The sequence below is a fragment of the Bombyx mandarina genome, chromosome A1, assembly GCF_030267445.1.
Source record: "Bombyx mandarina strain Sakado chromosome A1, ASM3026744v2".
In the NCBI taxonomy this organism is placed as follows: domain Eukaryota; kingdom Metazoa; phylum Arthropoda; class Insecta; order Lepidoptera; family Bombycidae; genus Bombyx; species Bombyx mandarina.
Window position 1 is genome coordinate 15706123 of NC_143234.1, and position 25253 is coordinate 15731375.

The 25253-nt window shown below is 46.2% G+C and overlaps 2 protein-coding genes across 4 annotated transcripts in view; one reads left to right on the plus strand and one right to left on the minus strand.

Annotated features, from left to right (window-relative positions):
• The window catches only part of LOC114239707 (Carbonic anhydrase-related protein A), a 172589-nt gene that overhangs the window by 96787 nt on the left and 50549 nt on the right, over positions 1-25253 (minus strand). The window lies entirely within an intron of this gene.
• Positions 1797-8047, plus strand: LOC114239694 (uncharacterized). Its single transcript, XM_028170012.2, has 5 exons — positions 1797-1910; positions 3248-3461; positions 4091-4230; positions 5060-5188; positions 7052-8047. Exons 1-5 carry the CDS (start codon positions 1823-1825, stop codon positions 7183-7185), a joined length of 705 nt encoding a protein of 234 aa, XP_028025813.2. The 5' UTR covers positions 1797-1822; the 3' UTR covers positions 7186-8047.

The window sequence follows — 25253 nt, forward strand, 5'->3', positions numbered from 1 at the left end:
GATGGTGATATACGAGGCCGTCAGCGCAAAAGCGGCCTGGTCCACATTTTTTCATAATCATGTTTCATATTTATTGTTTTCCCCCGCACTATTCAACTTATACATGAATAGTCTGATCGGTGAGCTCAGTGGCAGCGGAGTTTTTTTTTTTTTTTTTTTTATTGCTTAGATTGGTGGACGAGCTCACAGCCCACCTGGTGTTAAGTGGTAACTGGAGCCCATAGACATCCACAACGTAAATGCGCCACCCACCTTGAGATACAAGTTCTAAGGTCTCATTTATAGTAACGACGGCTGCCCCACCCTTCAAACCGAAACGCATTACTGCTTCACGGCAGAAATAGGCAGGGTGGTGGTACCCACCCGCACGGACTCACAAGAGGTCCTACCACCAGTAATTACGCAAATTATAATTTTGCGGGTTTGATTTTTATTACACGATGTTATTCCTTCACCGTGGAAGTCAATCGTGAACATTTGTTGAGTACGTATTTCATTTGAAAAATTGGTACCCGCCTACGGGATTCGAACACCGGTGCATCGCTTCAACACGAATGCACCGGACGTCTTATCCGTTAGGCCACGACGACCACAGAAAGACCAAAGAAAGGAGTCGGCTGTTCCATAGATAATATATTTTAGAATAACATCAGCTACGCCGACGATATGGTGTTAGTGAGCCTATCAGTAGGGGGGCTCGGAAAGTTACTCACTATATGTGAGAAATATCTTATGACTCATGGCCTCAGGTACAAAGTAAAAAAAGCGAAATCCTAATGTTTAAATCTAGGAACAAAGATTATATATTACCTCCCATCGCGTTATATGGTACCCCATTAAATAGGGTAACCGGATATAAGTACCTGGGGCATTGAGATAGCATGTCTGATGAATTGGACATTAAGAGGGAGCGTAGCGACTTTGGCTGTGAGAGCTAACATGCTCGCCCGCAGATTCGCACGGTGTAAGGATGAAGTCAAGCACACACTATTTAGGGCATATTGTCAGTCCTTTTACACCTGCAGTCTGAGGACTGAGTACACTCAAAAGGCGTTTGGAGCCCTGCGCGTACAGCAACGGCTTCAGGGCACTGATGGGGCTGTCTCGGTACTGTAGCGCGTCGACGATGTTCGCGGAGGCTCACATAGATGGCTTTCACGCGATCATTCGTAAGCGTGTGGCCTTCGCGTGGTGCCGGCTCCGGGACAGCCCGAACAGCCTCCTGGCCGCGATAGGGAGTCGCTATTGCCCTAAATAAATAAAATGAACTGCTTTTTTTAAGACAGATTTTGTATTACTAACACTTCATATGGAATTTAATTCTGAAATAAAAATTTATTATTCTTTTGTGTATTGCAATTTATTTAAAATACAACAAATTTGGATGCAAAACCGACCTATCCCTAGTTTCACCCATAGATAACAGATAGCTTTATGAACATTATATAGTAAGCGCGTATTATTTTTTTGCCTACTCAAATTCATGAAAACTTAAACCTCATTGCTCCATAATAATTATGGTAAGCTTAGGTCACTTTTGCGCTGATAGCCTCATATATAAGTCCGGGCACACAATTCGCAATACCGGTAAATCAGTTTCAAGCACTTCAAGAAAAATAACCGTGAGTTCTTTGTGAAGGCAAAAATAACACGAAGCAATTAAAAAAATATTGAATGTGGCTACACCTTTAGCTATGACAATATAATTATAATAATACAAGTATTGAACAATTAGTAGTTTTATTTACATAGCTTTGACACTGTGACGACTGTTGATGTATTTATATGTGAGGGATGTCGATGATGGTGATTAGTTGTAAAGATGGAGTTCGAGTTGTGTTTGTGTATCCTCTCAGTATTAGGTTTAATAGCAGCAGATGATTGTTGTAACTGCTTGGATCCCGCCGACGGTATGTATGTAAATTAACGATATTTAAAATAAGACAAGAAAAATTATCCAAGAAGATAATTGTGAACGCTATTCTTTGCCACATTTCCTTAGTTTTTAATATTTGGATCTTAGTAATAATTAAATTTTGAAACAAATTGTCAATTTTCGTGTTTTGCGCGTCTATGCCGTCTTATAATCTCTACAAGGGTACACCGCACGTATTCTGATGTTTTTTTTTGTTGTAATCAGATTATGCTCAGTTAACATTGTATCTGTTTCTTTATATTATTTAACAAATGTAAAAAAAAAAACTTTTTTTATTTTTTTTATTGTATAGATGGATGGACGAGCTCACAGCCCACCTGGTGTAAAGTGGTTACTGGAGCCCATAGACATTTACGACGTAAATGCGCCACCCACCTTGAGTTATAAGTTTTAAGGTCTCAAGTATAGTTACAACGGCTGCCCCACCCTTCAAACCGAAACGCATTACTGCTTCACGGCAGACATAGGCAGGGTGGTGGTTACATTTAACAAATGTAAAAAAGAAAAATTATTGTTCATATCTTTTTGTGTAAAATCTGAAACATAAAAGCTGTGAATAAAGGTTTTTTACGTTGACTTTGATTAATCGCTCATGGGAAAAGGACATTGTTTTCTTTTAATTCCTGAATTTGCGTTAAAGTATTATATAAAACTAATTTGATGATTTTTAACACCTTGACCACCTTGGCCATGGGGTCGAAATCTGGATCTTATAATGAAACGGCTGTCTCAACCATTTAACCTTAAATAATATATGGCTTTGTTGACATAAGGAAAATTTTAACAAATAAATCAACTACACACAGCCAATATAAGACCGCTTTATTACCGAATTTCCCCTAGAAATGCAAATAATGCATTTCTAACTTCTAAACACAATACAACGCGTGCTTTTGCTGTATGTATGTTTGGAGAAATTTCAAGCACATATATTCTGTTCTTTCTACTAGTAAATTAAGTAATAAGCTAGGGCTTACTTGTAGATTTACTAGTAAAAGAGCGGTTCGTGAGGAAGTACGGGTAGGTAGCATAACCCTGCTTATTAATGACGCCACATATATTCACGTAGTGGCATCTGTGAGCTCCGGTAACCCTTTAATACCAGGTGGGCTTAAAATCGTCCTCTTAAGCAATAAAGATTTTAAAACCAGTTTAATTTTTCTATTAATTATTTCAGATCCAAATAATATCGAAATACCTTGTCCATACTTCGACTTAGACTGCATACGTGATTTCTTCTGTAGCAATACTCAATACGAAGTAGCATTTCGAATTTTAAAATCAGTATAATTTTTCTATTAATTCTTTCAGATCCAAATAATATCGAAAGACCTTGTCCGAACTTCGACTTAGACTGCATACGTGATTTCTTCTGTAGCAATGCTCAATGCGAAGTAGCATATGGTCCTGTACCTGAACCACTGTTTTTCAAACACTACAGATTGGATGCTGCAAATGCCAATATCACCGGAGAACTTTATAATGTCAACGTCGCAGGTCTTAATGGGAACGTTGTTGAGTTTTAGTAAGTATATTTTATAACCTGAGAGCCCGTGGGCGAATACCTGTATGTATTTGACCAGACCTGAGTTTTTGTACATTGAGACCCCTATACCTACCATGCATGAGGTGGGGACTCACTAAGCTCAATGAGGGCGACGCGCCGAGCGCTCAGGCAGGGCAGGTATTGATTTTTGACGGATTTAAAATCCATTTGACCACGTCTGCATTCCACCTTCAAATGGTTCGAAGGTGACCAACTTCCATCTTTTGTGAGTGACTTAATCGCCAATGTTCCTGGTAAGTTGATAACAATTCTTTCTCGAACATGTTCAGATCAATTTACGTTCATTTTAGAAACTAAGTGGGCTGTGTCTGTGGGCTGATTTACTCGCCGAGCCCTTCGTCGCAAGCGACGGATTCGACGAGAACGATGACCGATGCTTGTGGTACCTAAAAACACCGTTAGTGGATCGGGATGATCCGAAATGACGTGTTTGGGGCGACATCGACTGTTGACCATTTGGTCCGCAGGATCGGCTATGTAGTTTCCGGCGGCCACGATGAGAGGATTCTCATGTCGTGCCGCTTTATCGAAGTATCCTTGTAATAGTAAATATGTGTATAGCACTAATTATGTAACAATATTTTTAGCATCAACAGAGCCACTGAAAAAGTGGTTCTCGCAATGGAAGTTCGCTCCTTAAGATTTCATTCACCCCTGACGATATTCAAGTACAACAGAAAGCGCAAAGAACCGATTGAGAGAAGCGACTACGTGGAAGCTGTTTACGGTAATGCTAAAATTCATCTCTTGATATACATTTTGTACCGTTTTCAAGAACTTTAGACACTGAACACTAGAAGAGGTGGTTGATTAAACCCTTTTAAATTACATAATTATTTTTTATTCCTTTGTTTCTTCTTCTTCTAATCTTTCTAATCTAAATCTTTGTTTTGTTTGTATATTAGATTATTGATTTCTTTTCCTTTTTTTTTTTTAAATTTCGAAGAAAATTATTCTTTCTTGTTTTATCTGTTTACGTGCACATAAATAGCAAGGCTTAGTTTGAATGTAAGTGTTTTGTGGGGCCGATTCATGTCGCATGTAGAGATTACCCTGGAGTGTTAAATATCGTTATCCAAGTTCATATTCAGTATGAATTCACAAATTGTCTTTACATTTAAAGCATAGAATGTGATTAGCAAAGATTGAGTTTTTTTTTTGCCTAAAAGGCTTTAGTTATACAGTACGCGCAGAGAGCTTTCTTACGATACATGCAATCATAACGGCAGCAAAACTCAACTGGTTCTTTAAGAAAAACAACATCCTGCATTATGAATTCGTGTACATATGAAACCGATCATTATTTAGTGTTCACAAAACGCACAGTACTGATATTTTTCTAAGGAGAATTTAACTTTTCATTCATGAACTTTTATGAATTAAAAATACTATTAAATTTTTTAAAGGTTTTTACTTAGAGTTAAAGAAAATACTTACATACATGTATGTATGTGGCTTTGAGTTTTAGCTATAATTATGTATAATAAATAATAATATACTATAAAACGAAACAAAATTTTATTTTCGTCCGTCTGATCCTCTGGTTTCCATTGCAGGAGCAGCAACATTTACAGCTGTCTTTCCAAGCATCTGTGACTTAGACTTGGACAATGTCGAAGTATTTAGTTACATCGAAGATTCGAACCCGGAGTATACATTGGGATCGTGTTTAACTTCCAACTTAGGTAATCTATTCTTAATACTATATAAGTGGGCTTCGGACAGCCCCAAACCTAGAGCCCGGCCCGTTCAGTGCCCATTTAGAGCAGGGTGGCTGCGAGACATGCATGGGAGATAAGGCAGAACTCATCCAAGGTTGTCGGTAATCTATACTAATATATAAATCTACAGTGGTTTTAACGGATGTTCCATTATAACTTCTGAACCATGCATCCGATTGACTTGAAACTTGGTATCCGTGTAGAAAATACATGTACTTAATGGATAGGCTATAGGATTTATGCGAGTGTTGGACTCCCTAATAATAATAACAATGAATAATAATGTCAATTTTAAATGGCCAGCGAAGCGGGCGAGTACGGTAATATAAATCAAACCCGCAAAACTTATAATTTGCGTAATAACTGGTGGTACAGGGTCTTGTGATTACTACCCTGCCTATTTTCGCCACGAAGCAGTAATGCGCTTCGGTTTGAAGGATGGGTCAGTTTCTTAGAACTGCTGTCATAAGGTGGGTGGTGGATCACGTGGTTGATGTCTATGGGCCTCGGTAACTACTTAAGCGCAGATGGGCCGTTAGCTTGTCCATTCATATTAGCAATGAAGTAAATATAATTGTAGATCGGTTGTCCCATTCTTAAAACTATAATTCTTAAAAAATAATTATTATTATATATCATACTATAAACCATATGGTAAGAATGGTCAGGCAGTATAATGATTTGCCTAAATGTCACGGTAACCTTGATATGTTTGAACCTAGACTCAGGGGATTTGTCGAATGTGTGAAGGATGTCCTATTTAACAATGGCTAGTTATCAATATTTGTAATTTCAATTGTGTTTTCAATAGCCAAAGATATGCACATTAATATGGATTTGCTGAGTGCACATACTATTTAGATTACAATCCAGATTAGATCTAGGTACTACTTTTGCGATTTAGGTAATATGTATATGTACTGTAATCACAGTAATTTGTTGTGCACCAAAAAAAAAAAAAAAAAAACTGGCATGCACGATTTCGATGCGGCAGCAAATAAGCAAAGGAAAGATTTCCTGTCGGTTAAATTAAGACGAAAACAAAATTTTCTACATTTGTCCTATCCGACCGCGACGGGGTAACTCAAAGCCGTCGTCGCCCGAAATATGTCTTGTCGGACTTTTGGTGCTTTTAGGACCTTAAAGTCACCGTCCTCGTCAAACTCGTCGATTACGGCGAAGAGTTCAACGAGCGAACTAACCCATAGATACAGCCCACTGAGTTTCTTGCCGGATCCTCTCAATGGGTCGCGTTTCCGATCTGGTGGTAGATTCTGCGAAGCATTAGTCTTGCTAGGACTAGTGTTAGCAAATTCTCTCAGGTTGAACCCGTGAGCTCACCTACCCGTCCGCGCGTACCTGAGGCTCGCTACCAGCGAATATGTAAGTGAAAAAGGGTGCGTTTACTTACTTATGTACGCGCGTAAGAAGTTATACTTTATTTTTATTTAATTTATTTCTTTTTTTTAAATATTAAATAATTAATAATAAATATTTAACGTTAATAATTTAATAATATTTAGTATGAATTATATTAAATAATAATTTTGTCATTTATATTACTAAAAAATGAATGCTAATAACACTTTTTTTTACGAGTGTACATGCGCGAAAGTTCCCCTGCGGCTATATTCAGACTCGCCAAGTTATGTCGGTCGTATTGTAATGAGCGATTTAGTGGGCAACTTCATTCTGTTAATTTTGTGTCACGGTGCGCGCGCATCGTAAAATGTTACTCTCATCAGTTTTTCATAACGCGCCTAAAGAAGTATAACTTCAAAAAAAGTAGATTTGAAATAAAAAATATAAATAAATGTATTCTTTCAGATTCTGTAGCAGAAGCTGAGCTCCAGAAATTTGTCAACAGCATGTCTGATAATATTAAAGAAAAGTTCATAACGCAAGGGAAACTCTTCATGATAAATTATATACAGTACAATATCTGTGACTTTGGATTGTAGTTAGACTAAGTGCTAAGTGCTGTAGTTAGATTCAGTACTAAAAAAACTTAAAAAATATATATATTTGATTTCCTTAGTAGGGGTTGGTAAAAATTTTTCATCGGCTTTCGCGAACTACTTCTGTTCTTAAGTATCGCGTTTGCTTTATTATTTCTGAAGTGTCGAATACTTTTTACAGTTTTCTTGATAACTGGACGACTAATGTGTTGTTATTATAAGTATACTTTAATGTGATTGATAAATTTTATTTTTAGTAAAATCATTTTTTTTATCTTTGGTCGTTTACGTGAATTAGTTCATCATCGGTATCAAGATGTATGTACTGGTGCAAAGGACTGTCTAAAGGCTTTCTTAGTGACCAGTTAAAGTTTTGATATTTTTTATCTCCAGAATAAATGATTCCCATAGAGTTTTTAGGTTTTATAATTTGTGGCTTACTTGCTATTCTAAGCAATAACCTACTCAATTTGGTTCAACGCCTAGGGCTTTAGACAGCTGTGAATTATTTTAGCAAATTTATGAGAGATATTAGATAAAAAAAAAATTGTTTTGGGGAACATTTTTGGTGTAGAGGATTACAACATTACAGATAATATTATGGCATGACCTGGGATATATCACATTTTTCTATCCTTTTTTTTTATCGTACATAATAATATTAAATTTTGTATATAGTGTCGTATCGTCGAGTCCAATGTATAACTTACGTGAATTTGTTTCACCATTTCTGCTCAGGATTTTAGGTTGTTTAAAATATGGAGTGATGGTGGAGTTTACTATAGCTAATAGTTTGACAACCAATTACTTATATACTTATGGTTTAAATTACATTTTGAGTGAAAATAAAATTATAATGCTTTGATTTTCGGTGTTTTATTTATGCTTAATAATGAGTATACTTACTGATAGCTAACGCGTACTTAATCATGCCTTATGGCTGTAATTTTATTTACTTACTTACTTAATTTAATAATTCACTAAGGGTTTTTTTTATTGCTTAGATGTGTGGACGAGCTCACAGCTCACCTGGTGCTAAGTGGTTAGTGGAGCCCATAGACATCTACAACGTAAATGCGCCACACACCTTGATAAGTTCTAAGGTATAGTCACAACGGCTGCCCCACCCTTCAAACCGAAACGCATTACTGCTTCACGGCAGAAAAAAGCGGGGCGGTGGTACCTACCCGCGCGGACTCATAAGAGGTCCTACCACCAGTAAAGTTAAGTTAAGTTTTTTATTTCTATTTTATTGCCTTCGTTGGTAGATGAGCACACCTAACGTAAAGTGGTTACGGTTGCTCATGGAAACGGTCGTCGCAAATAGCCAGGAAGAGAGTTCAAAACGCGGGTTGAAATTCCATTACAACACACACACAGATAAACCCAACAAATTGTAATAAAAACATAGAGATTCTGTTTATATTTGTTTTTAAAGTTACAATCAACCGCAACCTCAAAAATTTCACTGTTCGAAACATCATAAATTGTTTTCATTCAGTAAGCCGAATTTGTAAATATATTCATTTTGGATATGATTATTTGATTTGTTATTTTCGAGATTTTGTTTCAATATTTTTTTAACTACTTGAATTTTGGTTGTTTAATTCAAAAATGAGATTATAATAATATGTATGGGTTCTGGTTTTTCATCACGTCCTTTTAATTAAGAAATTTAATACGATTTATCTAAATTTGTTGAGATTTGAGGTCAAATTCTTATTTGTATTGAAATGGCGTCTTTCCCGCGCTTTAAGTCGAAACGTTTGGCTGCTTCAGGGCTGAAATAGGTCCGTACTATTCCGTGCCGATGTAGTACGATCTACTAGTACGATGTAAAATAGCTGTAGCTATCACAGAAGTGAAGCCCTCAGACACAGCCCACTGAGTTTATCGCCGGATCTTCTCAGTGGGTCGCGTTTCCCATCCGGTGGTAGATACTGCGAAGCACGGCTCTTGCTAGGGTTCGTGTTAGCAACGTCGTCAGGTTTGAGCCCCGTGACCTCACCTACTAGTTAAGGTTACGCTGATATAGCCTCTCAAGCCTCTCAGTTTAGGTAGGAAAAAAAAAAACAGAACTGAAGACATCCGAAAACAACCCGAATCGTGCTTAACAACATTTAGTACAATTTAAAAGCTTGAAAATTTGTAAATTCGGAATATTAAAATTAAAATTAATATCAATAATTAAAATAATAAAAAAATTTACTGCCAGTCTACCGTGCAGCGTAACCATTTAACACCAGTGTGCTTAGTGCGAGTTTTTTAACGTTCTCGATAGCGTAAAAGTTAGCCCAATTTTGTATGCAGTTGGAACAGCGCCCCTAGCGGCAAACATAGGTAAATGATCCCATTCCATACAAATATGAGTTAACGTTTACGCAATCGAGCACGTTAAAAAACTCGCACCAAGCACTCAGGTGAGCCGTGAGCTCGTCCAACCATCTACGTAATAAAAAAAGAAAAAAGAACCTTGACCCTACAGCGCCTTCCATTTAGAGAGAGCAATATATTTATTGTATATATTTTTTTAACTTTAAATGTATTACCCAATAAACCGAGTGTGTTCCTGTTTACTGCATCTCTGCAATCCTGCAACTGTTTGTAGACTGGCAGATTATACCTTAAGCATTAAGTTCGCAAATGTAGATTAAACGAATATCGAAATATTCAAAATATATACAAAGATAAATAATGGAAATAAGCATAAGGCAATATATGTATGTGTCAGGCGCTACAAATCATAATAATAAAATGCAATACTTTTGTTCAGTTTTAACGAATCGTAGTCTCAATTAAAATTAATTTTAGGCTTTTTTTTACTTTCATTTTTTTTTATTGCTTAGATGGGTGGACGAGCTCACAGCCCACCTGGTGTGAAGTGGTTGCTGGAGCCCATAGACATCTACGACGTAAATGCGCCACCCATCTTGAGATATAAGTTCTAAGGTCTCAAGTAGTTACAACGACTGCCCCACCTTTCAAACCGAAACGCATTACTGCTTCACGGCAGAAATAGGCAGGGCGGTGGTACCTAACCGCGCGGACTCACAAGAGATCCTACCACCAGTAATTACGCAAATTATAATTTTGCGGGTTTCATTTTTTATTACACGATGTTATTCCTTCACCGTGGAAGTCAATCGTGAACATTTTTTGAGTACGTATTTCATTAGAAAAATTGGTATCCGCCTGGGATTCGAACACCGGTGCATCGCTCAACACGAATCCACCGGACGTCTTATCCCTTAGGCCACGACGACTTCTTTATTATTTTTGACGTTTCAAAAACTGTTTTTATTCTCCTCATGGGCAGACGAGCATACGGCCCACCGGATAGTGAGTGATTTCCGTCACACATGCACGTGTGCTAACTTCCAGATTATTTTCTATAATAATTCTTTCTTCGATGTTCTGTCCAATAAATACCGAGCACTTTCCTCCTGACATCTCAAACGCGTCTATGCACCTGTGGTCGACTTTCTTTAGGATCCAAGTCTCTGGGCCGTAAAGAAAATAATAATATAGAAGACGAGACAGGCGACAAGCTGCTTCTTTGCTTTCCTCGAAATATTTCTGTCACCCTACACAGAGCTTAAGATCCATTTAAGTCGCCGTGGCCTAAAAGATAAGACGTCCGGTGCATTCGTATCTAGCGATGCATCGGTGTTCGAATCCCGCTGGCAAGTACCAATTTTTCTAATGAAATACGTACTCAACGTACGATTGACTTCCACGGTGATGGAATACCATCGTGTAAAAATGAAAACTCCCAAAATTATAAATTGCGTAATTACTGGTGGCCTGCCACGTTTAAATTATAATTTTGCACCCATCTATGCAAAAGAAGTGAATTATGTGGAGCTTGGCAATTTTTATTTATTTATTTTTTATTGCATATGCGGGTGGACGAGCTCACAGCCCACCTGGTGTTAAGTGGTTACTGGAGCCCATAGACATCCACAACGTAAATGCGCCACCCACCTTGAGATACAAGTTCTAAGGTCTCAAGTACAGTTACAACGGCTGCCCCACCCTTCAAACCGAAACGCATTACTGCTTCACGGCAGAAATAGGCAGGGTGGTGGTACCCACCCGCGTACGCGATCATCAAGTTCCACGATTATAAAATTAAGAGGTCCTACCCTCTTGTGAGTCCGCACGGGTAAGTAACACCACCCAGCCTATTTCTGCCGTGAAGCAGTAATGCGTTTCGGTATGAAAGGTGGGGCAAGCCGTTGTAACTATACTGAGACCTTAGAATTTATATCTCAAGGTAGATAGCGGTATTTACGTTGTATGTAGATGTCTATGGGCTCCAGTAACCACTTAACACCAGGTGAGCCGTGAGGTTGTCCACCCAAATAAGCAATTTAAAAAAATACGGCTCATATGGGACATAGCACTCTTTACAATACCAATTTGCCTTCTGATGTTCTGATCTTCTTATCAAAGAATCCGGTACTAGCTATGACAGAGCCCGGATATATGAAATCCTCTACAACTACCAGGTTTAGCTTATTGGTGATAAAAATTCTGCGATCTACCACCATCACTTTGGTCTTTGTTCTGTTTATGAGAAGCCCCGCTTCTCTCATTTTTATACATATTTAATATGTTTTTATCTTGATTTTCATTAATCTATGACTAACTCGTGACTTACTGTCTATTCGTCTCTCTACTGTTAAGTTTCAACTATTTACTCAGTTGAATAATAAATCTGCCTAAAGTATACATTTACTGGATAAAAAACTCCAAAAGGCACCTTGTTATGGAAGGTCACATTGCAGCTACCAATACAATACATACAATTACATCATTGAAAAGTTAATATTGAACCTTTCAAAATACTGCGTGATATAAAAAATCTATACTTAGTCTGGCCATAAATACTGTTACAATTAAAAATAAACAAAATATTACATTTGAATTTAGAATCTGTCATTTTTATATGATTTTTCATTGAGTTTTCTCATTTTGGCGTCAATACATTGTACAATATTTTGCGATATTAAAATGGAGTGGGGTGATAAAGAGAACCGAATCGCTGTGATTGCATTACACAAAGTAGGTATGCAGCCAAATGCAATTTTTAAAACTCTCCATACGCTTGGTATTAGTAAAATGTTTGTGTACCGGGCTATTAATGCAATGAGACCTCCTCTGTTTGTGACAGAAAAAGATCTGGCCGTCCACGTAGTGCTCTTACGAAAAAGGTGGTCAAAGCAGTAAGGGAAAGAATTCGAAGAAATCCTGTCCGAAAGCAAAAGATTTTATCTCGGGAGATGAAGATAGCACCTAGAACCATTTCGCGTATTTTAAAAGATGACTTAGGACTTGCAGCCTGGTCCTTCCAGCAAGACTCGGCGCCAGGTCATAAAGCTCGCTCTACGCAGTCTTGGTTGGAAACGAACGTTTCGGACTTCATCAGAGCTGAAGACTGGCCGTCGTCTAGTCCCGATCTTAATCCGCTGGATTATGATTTATGATCAGTTTTAGAGAGTACGGCTTACTCTAAACGCTAATTTGGAGTCCCTAAAACAATCCGTACGATTGGCAGTGAAAATTTTTCCCATGGAAAGTGCGGGTTTCTATTGATAACTGGCCTCAACGTTTAAAGGACTGTATTGCAGCCAATGGAGACCACTTCGAATAAGCTTTTTATACTTTAAATTGTTTTATATTTATGTATTAAACTAACACACTGTAAAAGTAATAAATGGTATTTGCAATAGATTTTTTATTATTTTTTATTGTAACAGTATTTATGGCCAGACTAAGTATATTAATATTTGAAGCAAAAACTTTGTAACCCTTTTTACAAAAATTGCGCGGACGGGGGTGAATGAAATTTGCCACACTTATAGAGAATATGGAGAAAGAGTCCAGACTGCTAATTTTTTTTTTAATTATACGTAAAAAATGCATTAAATGAATCATTTTGCATTTGAGCTCTTCTGAAGTCGGTTAAAAACGTGATTTCCCTTACCTTAAATAGCTCCTTAACATTCTATTATTCAAAAATATTTTCACCTTCTACGTAAATTAAGTCAAACATACATCAATGAAAAAAGAATAAGTGTAGAATTGGCGAAATCTGTGATTATAGAAGTATAGTCTTTGATAATAGAACCAGAATAGTGTTCAAGCTTATAATTTAAATTAATTATGGTCTAATTTCGTCCACTGGGCGACCACTACTAAAAATAATTGGACAATAACAGTACTACATCTTTGGAGATTCTGTATTGGATTAACCACGAGCACGGTGGATTACCAGGGTACTAGTAAGTTCGCACAGGAAGTACCACAATCCGCTATTTTCTATTTCTGCCGCGAAATCGTATCGTAAGCATAAGGATATGTATACAATAAAGATGTGATGAAGATTTTATACTTAATACAATTGGGACTGTAGTTTCATGTCTCAAGGTAGATGCGAGATTTCCTACTTTCTTTTAATGAAGGAAGGATTACTGGTTGTCCGAAAGCCTTTCCAGTTTCACCAGCACAGGTGGGCGTGCAAAGGCTCAACCAGGAGGAGTTTTAACTTGGTTCTGGTAACCAAACCTCGTTCTTCTATTTACGCAAAAAAAACTATCAGACGCATACATTTCGAATGAACTAGATTCGAACTTTTGTTTTTCAAACTAGTCAAAATAGTATGTGAAATTCATGGCAAGTGGATTAACCTTAAATAAATATTGTTTTTCGTATGACGCGGCGCATTTTTTTTTTTTTTTTTTTTTTTTTTTTTTTTTTTCCTACCTATGCTGATAGCCTTGAGAGGCTATTTCAGCTTCGCCCTAACGTTAGTAGGTGAGCTCGCGGGGCTCAACCGGAGAGTTGCTAACACTGACCCTAGCAAGAGCAGTGCTTCGCAGAATCTACCACCGGATCGGAAACGCGACCCACTGAGAAGATCCGGCGAGAAACTCAGTGGGCTGTGTCTATGGGTTAGTTCGCTCGTCGAACCCTTCGTCGCAAGCGACGGGTTCGACGAGGACGGTGACCGGTGCTTGTGGTGCCTAAAAGCACCGTTAATGGATCAGGAGGATCCGTAATGACGTGCTTTGGGCGACGTCGACGGTTTACCATTCGGTCTACTGGGTCGGGTATGTAATTTCCAGCGGCTACGATGAGAGGGTTCTCATGTCGTGCCGCCTTCTCAAAATGGCGCAGCGATGCCGACTGTAGATACTTACTAAAGGAGTCGAGCTCCAGGTCGTCGTGGAGATCCACATTCCTAAGGAACCAAGGCGCTCCGACGGCTATCCTGCAGAATCGTGATTGAATAACCTGAAGGGATTTCAAGTTGGTGCGGGCTGCGTGAGCGAACACTACGCTTGCATACGTCATGACGGGGCGTATACAAGTTTTGTAGAGAGTTACCTTATTTCGGAGGGACAGTTTGCTTCGACTACAAAGCATTGGATAGAGTCGTCCTAGAATAAACGCGGCGCGGTCGCGTATCGTTTTTATATGGGGACGGAATGTCATCCCTCTGTCGAGGGTGACGCCTAGATATTTGACCTTCGAGACCCACGGAATGGGCTGGCCAAAGAGAGTGATGGGACTAACGGCGGAGGTGTTTGCGCGCCTACTACGGAGTGGGATGCTCGAAGTGATGTTCGGAGGGCGACCCCTTTTGAAGAGCACCGCTGCGCTTTTCGTGGGGTTGATGTCTATTCGCCACTTCCGGAACCACTGTCCCAGGGTGGCTACTGCGATCTGGAGTCGCCGATGAAGCAGCGACATCTTCCTACACGAGTAGTAGATAGCCGTGTCGTCGGCGAAGAGCGCTAGATGGGTCTCCGGAGACCGGGGTATATCATTGATATACAAACTAAATAATAACGGGGAGAGCGCGGAGCCTTGCGGGACTCCGGCGGTCAGTTGACGGGGACGAGAACGAGTTCCCTCTACTCGATATCGAAACGAACGGTTCGACAAGAAGTCTCGTATGATGAGCACGAGTCTGTCTGGCACTCCCATGTTGTACAGTTTATAAATTAAACCGTTGTGCCAGACTTTGTCGAACGCCTTCGCGATGTCGAAGAAGAGGGCGCCGGTCGGGATTTGTTTACGCCTATTTAGTCCTATCAGAATGTGCTCCGTGAGGCGGTGCACTTGTTGTACGCACGAGTGTTTAGAGCGGAATCCGAACTGTTCGTCAATGAGAATTTTGTTCGCGGTAACAAAATCCCAGAGGCGTTTCCTAAGGAGCCGTTCGTAAATTTTTCCTATCGTCGAGAGGAGACTAATCGGACGGTAACTAGAAGTTTCGTTTGTCGGTTTGCCCGGCTTATGTATACCGATAACGTCCGCTTCTTTCCACACCGCGGGAAAGATGCAGTGCGTCATAGCGGCATTTAAAATTGTAGCCAACATTGCTATCAGTTGGACTGGCAAAAATTTTAGCGCGCGGTTGTGGATGCCGTCGGAGCCGGGTGCCTTCCTAGGTTGGAGGTTGTGGATCGCGTCTCTAACTTCGTCAGTGGTAATGGGGGGTAACGCGTCCGAGGGCGGCAGGGAAGCTCTGCGCTCGACCTCCCTGTCGACTAACTCGGTGTGTTCGGGGTCCGCGTGTTGAGTGCTGGTGGTGCACTGCTCTTGCAGTGCATCGGCCAGCAGCTCAGCCTTGTCATCGTCATCGAATGCCGGTGGTTGGCCTGAAGGGCGTATGAGGGGAGGCATAGTAGCGGTAGTTTCGGATTTGAGAGTCCTAGCTAGTCGCCAGTATGCTTGGTGGGAGGGCGCGAGTTGTTCTAGATAACTATGCCAATTATCGTTACGCGCGTCGCTTAAGCGGGAGTGGACTTCGCGTTGTAGACGACGCATCCGAATCCGGTTTGAATGCGTGGGAAGACGATCGTAGGCCCGGATTGCCGCGTTCCTAACTCTTAAGAGATTCCTAAGATCGGGGGACAGTCTGATGCGGTGGAAGCTGTCCTCCACATCGACTTCTTTAGAAGATCTAATGATCGCGGAAGATATGTGATCGGTAATGATGTTTATGGATTCGACGGTGTCCTCGGGGGATAGATTCGAATCCGGGCCGTAAGGGAGGATTGGCGGAGCGGTGTCGGCTAGGCACGTGCCCAGCTTATTCCAATCCACCATGGTCCTCGTAACAGTGACTGGGTTGTGGGGGCGACCGAGCTGCATAACGACAGGTCGGTGGTCTGAGTCGAGCTCTGACATTGCTTCGATGGAACGCAAGCGCAGAGTTACGTTCCTAAGCAATGCCAGGTCTATAGTGCTCGGACGGAGCGCGATGTTATACGGATAACATGTTGGAGTTGGGGGACCGACTATTTCAAAGGTGAGGTCGTCTATAAACGCGTCGAGACGCCTACCGTTAACGTTAGTACGATGGCAGTTCCACCTAGTGTGGTGGCAATTTAAATCGCCTGCCAGGATGACGGAGTCTCCCATGCCGAACAGTGACTCGATGTCACTGCTCAGAAGGGGCTTGTCCGGGGGGAGATAAACGGATGCGATGACGATCGGCTGGTGTCCCGTCAGCGAGATACGGCACACTGACGCCTCGATATGTGAGAGCGAGGGAGTATCGAGAGGGACAACGTGCAGGGCCCGCCTATAGTAAATGGCAGTCCCGCCTTTGGAGGCGGTGAGTCTGTCATTCCTAACCATGACGTAATTCGCGACTTTCGGGTCGCGACGCGAGGGCTTCAGACAGGTTTCCTGCACTAATAGAATATCTACAAGATTATCGCGGAGGAATTCGAAAATTTGATCGCGTTGCCGCGCGAGTCCGTTAGCATTGTAGAATGCTAACGTAAGGGAATACGGTTTTTCTCTACCTTTTTGCGCCATTGGTTACCGGTAAAGATTTTATAACGTACGCGACACGGACTCGTAAACGTCCATGTGATCGAAAGCGGCCGCGAGCCGCTGTTCGGGGGTTACCGACCTACGGATAGCGTCAGCGAACGATCGCAGACGGTCGAAGTTGACCGCGGTGACGAAGTCACGCACGAGCGCGAAGTCGTTGGCGGCAGAGGGTTGCGGGGGACGGAACGCGGGCGCGGGGCGAGGTGCGAGCAGGGGCTGGGGCGCGGGGCGTGTCACGAGCGGGGGCGGGGGTGCGGTTTCCGTTCCCGCCTTCGTATACGGCAGCGGTTTTTTCCACGCCGACACCGTGGGAACTGCAGCCGGCACGAAGGCGGGTTTCGGCACTGAAGGCGCCGAAGTCTTTGGGCCGACGGTTCGGGGGCTGGGTGGGTCGGACGTTTTCGCGGAGCCCTAGGACATCCACGGTAGTTCGCGGGGTGCCCTTGCTTAAGGCATAGGACACAGCTGGGAGGTTCGGTCGCGGTTTCCCTATCTCTAACGCAATCTAACGTAGCGTGATCGCCGAGGCATTTCACGCAGCGGGGGCGCGCGTGGCAATTACGCGCCGAGTGGCCATAGAGTTGGCACCTGTAGCACTGCCCGGGAGTGCCACGCTTGTGGGGGGCTTCGATCGAGATCCCGGATAGGCCGCAAATTGTCGTGAGACATGCGATCTTCTTTTTGGCCTCCGGGGTGGGTTCTAACGCCACGAGTATCATATTATAGGGCTGTTTGCCCCGCCCGCTGTGCATCCGGTGCACACTAACTATCGGGAGGGCCTGAGCGGTCAGATCCTCCTTAATGTAGTCTATTTCGAGCTCCTTAGGGACTCCGCGTATTACTACGCGGAGCTCGCGGTCCTCCTGAAGAGCATAGGTGTGGAAACCTATGTTCTCCTTTCGGAGGTATGCTGAGAGGGCCCTATGGTCGCCCGGCGTTGCGACCTTGATCTGAATCCCATGCGCGACGTTACGCGCATGGGTGTAGTTAATTTTATTTGCCTGAAGGGCCTGGGACACGCGATTCCACGCTGTCTTCTCTTGAAGTATCAGCGGGGGCGGGGCAGCTACTTTGGGAGCGGGCGCGGGCTTGGGACGCGGCGGTGGGGTTACGCGGCGCGCGGAGTCCGACTCCGGTGTAACTACTACTTTCGGTCGAGAGGCGGACGCGGATTTCGTCTGTTTTGTCGTGGAGTTCCGGGACTCCACGGCGCGAGTACGCTTCTTTCCACGTGTCACTGTTTGGAAACCATCCGAGGTTCCGGGCTGAGGGCTGGACGCGGATTCAAAGTCCATCTCCGATTCCGTATCGGAGCCTGAACTTGAGACTACGGAGGTCGCGACGGACGATACGAGCGATGACGTAATCGACGCGGGCGCGGGGGTAGGGGTAGCGTTAGGCGCTACGTGAGCCGCATCGTGGGAACGTGCGCTCGAACTTGACGCGGCGGCGGGGGGCGCGCGGCGTGCCTCCGAGGCACGGTTGAGAAACGCGGCGACGGACGCGGGGGAGAGGGATTGCCACGAGAGGCCCTATAGCTGAGATACTCGGCCCTAATTGACGGGTACCTATCCCGGAGGAACCCGACAATGTCCCTAGCACTATCACTGTCGCACACAAAATCTTCGCTCATCTTCGGTCTTCTTGCCCGGGGGGGCGGCCCCGGGACTTTTGTTGAACTCGCCGAAAGGCGAGGCCCCGGATAGGATTTGTAACCCCCCTGTGCTGCAGGACAGCAAGGAGCAGGGGGGGGGAATGCCTATGCCGTGAAAACGGCAATCGGCGGGGAAAAGGAAAGGAACCCGCTCGGGCTGTATAGTGCTACAGCAGGCAGAATCGCGAGCGGGGGTCTAGTCTTGAAAAAGACTGTTGTTTTTGGGAAGGGTTAGGAAATCGCTAGCCTGTGAGTGCCACAGGAAGCTGAACGTAGCGATTGGTTTTGCCTTGAAAAAGGCAGTTGGTAAGGGTGGGTTCGCGGTTACAAAACTTTAGCGCACAAAAATGGACCTCGATACGCAGATCGCAAGCGACCAACGGATCGGCACGTCCGCACTACTGAATTGTACGCACGATGTATTCACGGTCACTACACTGTCGAGCACAACTGTGAGTTCAGAGACGCAGCTCGCAAGCGGGCCACGGATCGGAAAGCACGTCCGCGCACGACCGAGTCGTGAGCGAGAATGCGCGGCGCATTTCGCGTCGTGGGGTCGTCGCGTCCCCTTGCGGGGGCGCGGAGCGGGCCTCGGGGAAACCCCTCTGCCCGGACATGTAGCTCCCTGCCTAATAAGGCAGGGGTGATGCGCTGCTGGATGGAGTATCAGGCAGGCTTGAAGATGTGTGTGGGGTCGACTTCTTTCTTCGTCTCCTTCTTCACTCTTCTCTTCTCTTCTTTCTTCCTTCCTCTTCATTCTTCCCTTCTTCCGGGGGCGGCTGCTGCTCTCCTCCATATATATATATTTTTTTTTTTTGTTTTTTTTTTGTTTTTTTTTTTTTTTACAATTTCATCTTAACCTATCTTAACCGAGAGTAAACCTAACTTAATCTAACTTACATCTAAGTGACGGCAGCGCGCCGTTCCTGCACTCCGTGGAGTGCCGGGACAGCGCGCGCCGTCACACCTAAACTAATCCTAATCTAACTTAACCTAACATAACCTAGCTAACCTAATATGGGGGAGAGAGCGAATCCGCACTCCACGCTACAGTCCTCTCCCCCTCTCCCCATCGTTATACAATATTGATGGGGGGAGGACTGTAGCGGGTAAGAACACCCCATCCCAAAAGGGGGTGGGGGGTGGGGTCAAAGCCCCTCGTGGAAATGAGGCTGCACCTACGGGGTGCAGCCGCGGTCCCCTTACGGGGGACCCGCCAAACGGGCAAGAGGCGTGGGACTAGAGGCTGGTGAAACTCAGCTCCGAGAGGGGCGCTCATAGGTCCTCCCCGGCCTCACAGCCGGCGAGGAGCTTTATCTCCGAACGATCGTCGGGGGTACCAATAGCTCCCGCGGCAACGCCGTACCATCCGGTGGTCTGGCGTGCAGCGGGGCTATGCTGTGGAGATGCTCATGGGGCCCGTTTTCGGCTCGCTCGTACATGTTACGGGCGAGCCTAGTCACAAACTCCACGAGCGACTCCACACCTAGGTCCCGGGCAATAACGTCATTTCTGACGTACTGCCCGGCCCCGACGATAATGCGGAGGGAAAGACTCTGCTGGGCCTGCAACCTAGATCGCTGGGACGGCGACAACAGGTGATACCAGGCCTCAGCAGCGTATGTGAGGCGGGAACGGACGTATGTCTTGTAAATGGCGAGTCTGGTCCTGGTCGGAAGCCCGGACGCAAACACCGGCCGCAACAAGAACATGGCCGCGCGAGCCTGACCGATGACTCGGTTGACGTGCGCGACCATGCTCAAAGAGCGGTCGATGTCGCATCCGAGATACCGGACCGTGGTCCTGAACTCGACATTCACACCTCGGAGGCTGAGTTTCTTTGGGACGACTCTGATACGGACCGGACCGTAGAGTAAGGCCGCGGTCTTTCCCACATTGACCGCGACTCTCCAACGGTCCAGCCACTGGGGCAGTAAATCCAAAAGCCTCTGCATCCTCATAATGGCTGCAGAGGGGAACGGAGAGGACGAGAAGTAGGCCGAGTCGTCAGCGAACAAGGCCAACTTCACGTCCTCCTCCCACGCCCGGAGGTGACCCTCCAGGGTGGGGATGTCATTGGTATAGAGGGCGTATAGGATAGGAGATAGGACACTACCCTGGGGAACTCCGGCCGTAATGGGACGCACGGAAGACCGTGCGCCCTCGACCGCGACAAAGAAGGTTCTGCCCTCCAGGTACGACCCGAGCAGTCGCACGTGAGCGTGCGGTAGGCCCGCGTCCCGCAGCTTGTGGACCAGCCCCTCGTGCCACACACGGTCGAAGGCCTTCTCGATATCGAGAAGGACCGCGACCGTGTATTGGCCCGAGTTTCGCCGGTCCGCCAAGTGATGCAGGACACGGGTCAGTTGCAGAGTCGTCGAGTGGCCGCTTCTAAAGCCGAATTGCTCCGGCCTGAGGAGAATATACGGCGATATTCTCCTCAGGAGCAGCCGCTCGAACAACTTGCCCACGTGCGAGAGCAAGGTAATCGGTCGGTAACTGGAGGGCTTTCTCCTGTCCTTGCCGGGTTTGGGCAAGACGATAATCTTGCCCAATTTCCAAGTTCCAGGGAAGTGTCCTACCCGGAGAATGGAATTAAACAATCGTGTCATTGCTGACACGATTGAGGGAGGGAGGTTTTGCAGGGCGAGGGGAGGAATACCGTCCTCGCCGGGGGCTTTGCGCCTCTTCATCAACTTGATGAGGAGGCGCACCTCGCTGGGAGTGACTAAGTCGTCATCTCCCAGCTCGACTCCCGGCGATTCCGGTTTGAGGAATTGGATTACGCCCTCTGACACCTCGCGATGGAATGCAGCCATCGAGGGTGCAGAGTCATTCGGAGTGAACTGCCGCTCCAGCGAGTTGGCCAGGACTTCAGCACGAGCCAACGGTGTAAAACACCGTCTTCCCCCTCGTCCTCCAAGGGACAAGTGGGGGAAGGCTTGTTGGTGAGCCGGCGACAGATGCGGTGAAGGGGGGCCATGGTACGGTCGTCGGACGCGTCCAACAGTCCCCCCTCCCAGGAATCACCCCGGTAAGTCCGCATCTTAGTCGCCAGCTCACCCTCAAGTCGGTTAAGCTCGCGCTTTATCCTGGGACACCTAGATGTCGCCCAGAGCCTCCTCAGTGCCCTCTTCCGACGAATTAACGTCTTGAGGTGCACCGGGAGTTCCGCTCTGGGCCCCCCGCTGGGTACCAGAGTCGTCGCTTGGTCGAGTGCTCCCCTGATGGTGTCGACGAGACGGGAAGCCGCCGTGTCGACCTCATCAGGGGTAGACGGGTCTTGAAACAAGGATTGGTCGGCCAGCAGTCCCGTAAAGGACTGCCAGTCGACCCTAGGCCTGAGAGGGGACGTCGCGACCCGAGTGAGCCCCAAACCCACCGTGACCAAGATCGGTAGGTGAGGGGTACTCAGGTCGTACAGTGCCTCTATCGCTAGAGGGCACCGTAGCCCCTTGTGAACACACACGTCCAAAACGTCCGGTTGGTACCGGGCCAACGTTGGAACGTGTGTGGGTTCGTTGGGGCCGACCACGCAGTAGTCCCCCCTTTCGGCATCCTCGTACAATCGCCTTCCGGGCCTCGTGATGATTCGGGAGCCCCAAGCGACATGTTTCGCATTGAGGTCCCCGACCACCAAGGCCGGATGGCGATCATGGTTCAAGGCCCGTCTAATATCGTCCTCGACAAAATCAGGACCCGGGGGTCGATACGCGGCATAAATCCGCAATTCGGCCCCCGGTACGTGGACCCTCACCCCGACCGTTCTGGTAGAGGCGAAGGTCAGTAGCTCAAGCTCCTCGTGCACCACGTCCCTCCTGACGAGCGCCGCAGTGCCCCTGAACGGGCGCCCGTTGGAGGTCAGTTCGTCCCGTCGGTACACGAAGTAGTTGGGCATCCTAAAATCTTGTCGAGGTTTGAGCTTGGTCTCGCCCAGGAGGATAACCTGCGGGTCATACTCCTGGGCGAGTCGGATGAGCTCCGACCTCCGGGACCCTATCCCGTCGGGGTTCCAGTAGATGATGCGCAGCTCCTGGCTAGCCATTGAGCTGCGCAATCATCCGGTAGAACCCCGCGAGCAAGGCCCCGAAGGGACTGGCTCCCGAGGCGATCTCTCGGATCACTCCGGAGATCACCTCGGACAGTTTCTCCCACAGGGAGAGGAGCCAGGCAGCGAAGCCGGCAGGCTGCGTGTCCTGTCGGCCGCTGCGCCGCTCCCCCTGCGGGCGGGGTGGTAGTGGGGGCTGAGTCATGCCCACGTCGACCGAATTTTCTTGGGGCTGAGCGTGGATTGCGATTGGTGTTCGTGTTGTATTGGTTGTAGGGGGGGGCGTTGCTTCTGTGACCTCCATTGGCACAGGAATTGGAGTTGGAGTCATTCTCTCTACTGGGGTGGGTGGGATATTGGCGGCTAGTCTTTGCGCTCGCTTTCTCTCTTTGGCTTTCTCTTTCTTTTTTTTATTTTTTTTATTTTTTTTTGATAGAATTCTTGGTGCCGGTTGAGGTCTAACGGCCGGTCGGGCAGCGTTAGCCGGTGCCATCAGTGTGGAGGCTGCTGGATTCGACTCCACTAGGTTGGGCTGCCGTGAGTGTAAGGTGGGAGTTGGGGCGAGAATTGGGGCTTGGGACGATTTCCCTTTGCCCTTGCCCTTACTTGATACGACTCTAGCGGCCGGAATTTGAGTCGAAGTTGTTTGAGATGGTGTTGGTACTGCAGGAGCTGGAGGCCTCCGGGCGCGCGGCACCGGTGGTACGGGGGGGGGGACGGTAACACCCAACATCCTCGCCCTCCTGCGGTAGGCCACGCACCGTTTGTCAACGGCTGCGTGGTCCTTTCCGCAGTTGGCGCAGGTGAAGGGCCCCTCCCTCGGCCTCGGGCAGTCCGCCACGATGTGCTCACCCGCACAACGCACACAGCGGACCGCTCGGTGGCAATTGGTGGAGGCGTGACCGAAGGCCTGGCAGCGGTGACACTGCGCCGGCCCACGGCTTGGCCGCCATCCCTCAACTGACACCCCCGGCAGGTACAGCAGTTCTTCAACTGCGTACAAGCGGGCGAGGCCTTCCTTAGAGAGGTGGTCGAGGGTAACGTAAAATACGCACCCCGGCCTCCCTCTCTTGGCCCGTATGCATCGGGCATAGCGAGCCGGAAACCCCAGCTCCTTCAAGGAATTTGTGATTTCTGCCGCGTCGGTGTCGGCAGGTAGTCCGCGAATAGCCACCCTTGTCGGGATGTCCTCCTCCAACGCGTAGCAATACCATTTGATGGCACTGTCCGCTGAGGAGGCCCCGGCAAGGTAGGCCTGGACCACTCTATATTCCTCTGCCGACGCTGGCAGAAATCTGAACCCTGTTCCGTAAGGGCGCACGGAGGGTGCCCTCCCCAAGCGCTCCCTAATGGCCGCCATATGGCGGGACCAATTTGGGAGCACTTCCACCATAATAGGTGGATGACGGCGGGGCTCCTCTTTGGTGCGCGACCTATTTGGGGCAGTGGAACTCTGGTGGGTGTGTTGTTGGTGTTGTTGGGTGGGTACAGGTCGCGTGGCTGCTACAGCCGCGTATGAGGTGGAGGGGACTGGCGAGGGGTTTGGGATAGGGATTGGTTTAGAATTGGAGACGGAGGGTTCAAGGTCCATGTACCTAGTCGATTCTAGGTTGCCCACCATGCAGCCTGTGGTGGGGGCACCTCTTGGCCTATCCGTTGGAATGGGGGAGATGGTAGGAGAAGGAGACCGAGGAGGCGTACGCAGCTGCTTGGCTGGTGGGCTCTCCACTGTCCCTAAACACTTCCTCGGCTTAGGAATTGGTTTGGAGGGGGGAGAGGACTCCACCCTCGAAGAGGAGGTACGCGAGGGGTTGGATGACTTGTGTTCTGTGTCGGTGTCTGCCTCTATTTCGGACGTTTCATAGGAGGAAGTCGTCGCCTCGCTGTCGTCGTCCTCGTCGTCCTCGACTAAGGATTTGGACGAAGGTCCAATACGGGGTCGTTTGTCTACACCCTCTGCAGAACTTCGGTCGGACTCGGACCTCGCCTTCTTGCGCGGCCGAAGGGACCCCGAGCAATCTGCCGGTAAGGGAAAGAAACTTTCCCCCGGACCGATCCTCGGTGACCCCCGGGCCGCGCCCGAAGGACCGGGCCGGTCGTCCGTTCCGGTGCCTTGTTCCGGGCGAGCAGGTAGGGAGCAATAGGCGGGTGAACCCACCATTGCCTCATGTCCCTTTCGGGACGGACCGGGTGTGCTGATGGTGGGGGGAGGTGACCCCCCAGACATGATGTTGCTGTCTTATTATTTATTTGTGGTCATCAGGTCCCTCTCGGCCCCAATGCGAGAAGAAGAAAGAAAAATGAGTAATAGGACGGGGATAATGCAGTGTTGACTACGGCAACTACGGTTGAAGACCACTGAATACAACGACTAAATAAAACAAAAGTAAAATAAAATCAGATAAAGAAAAAAGTAAAAGAAATTAATTAATGCATCTATGTTTAATAATTTGGACTAAATGTAATAATCTAATTGTTTAATTTAATTAAACCGATAACCCAACCATCTCC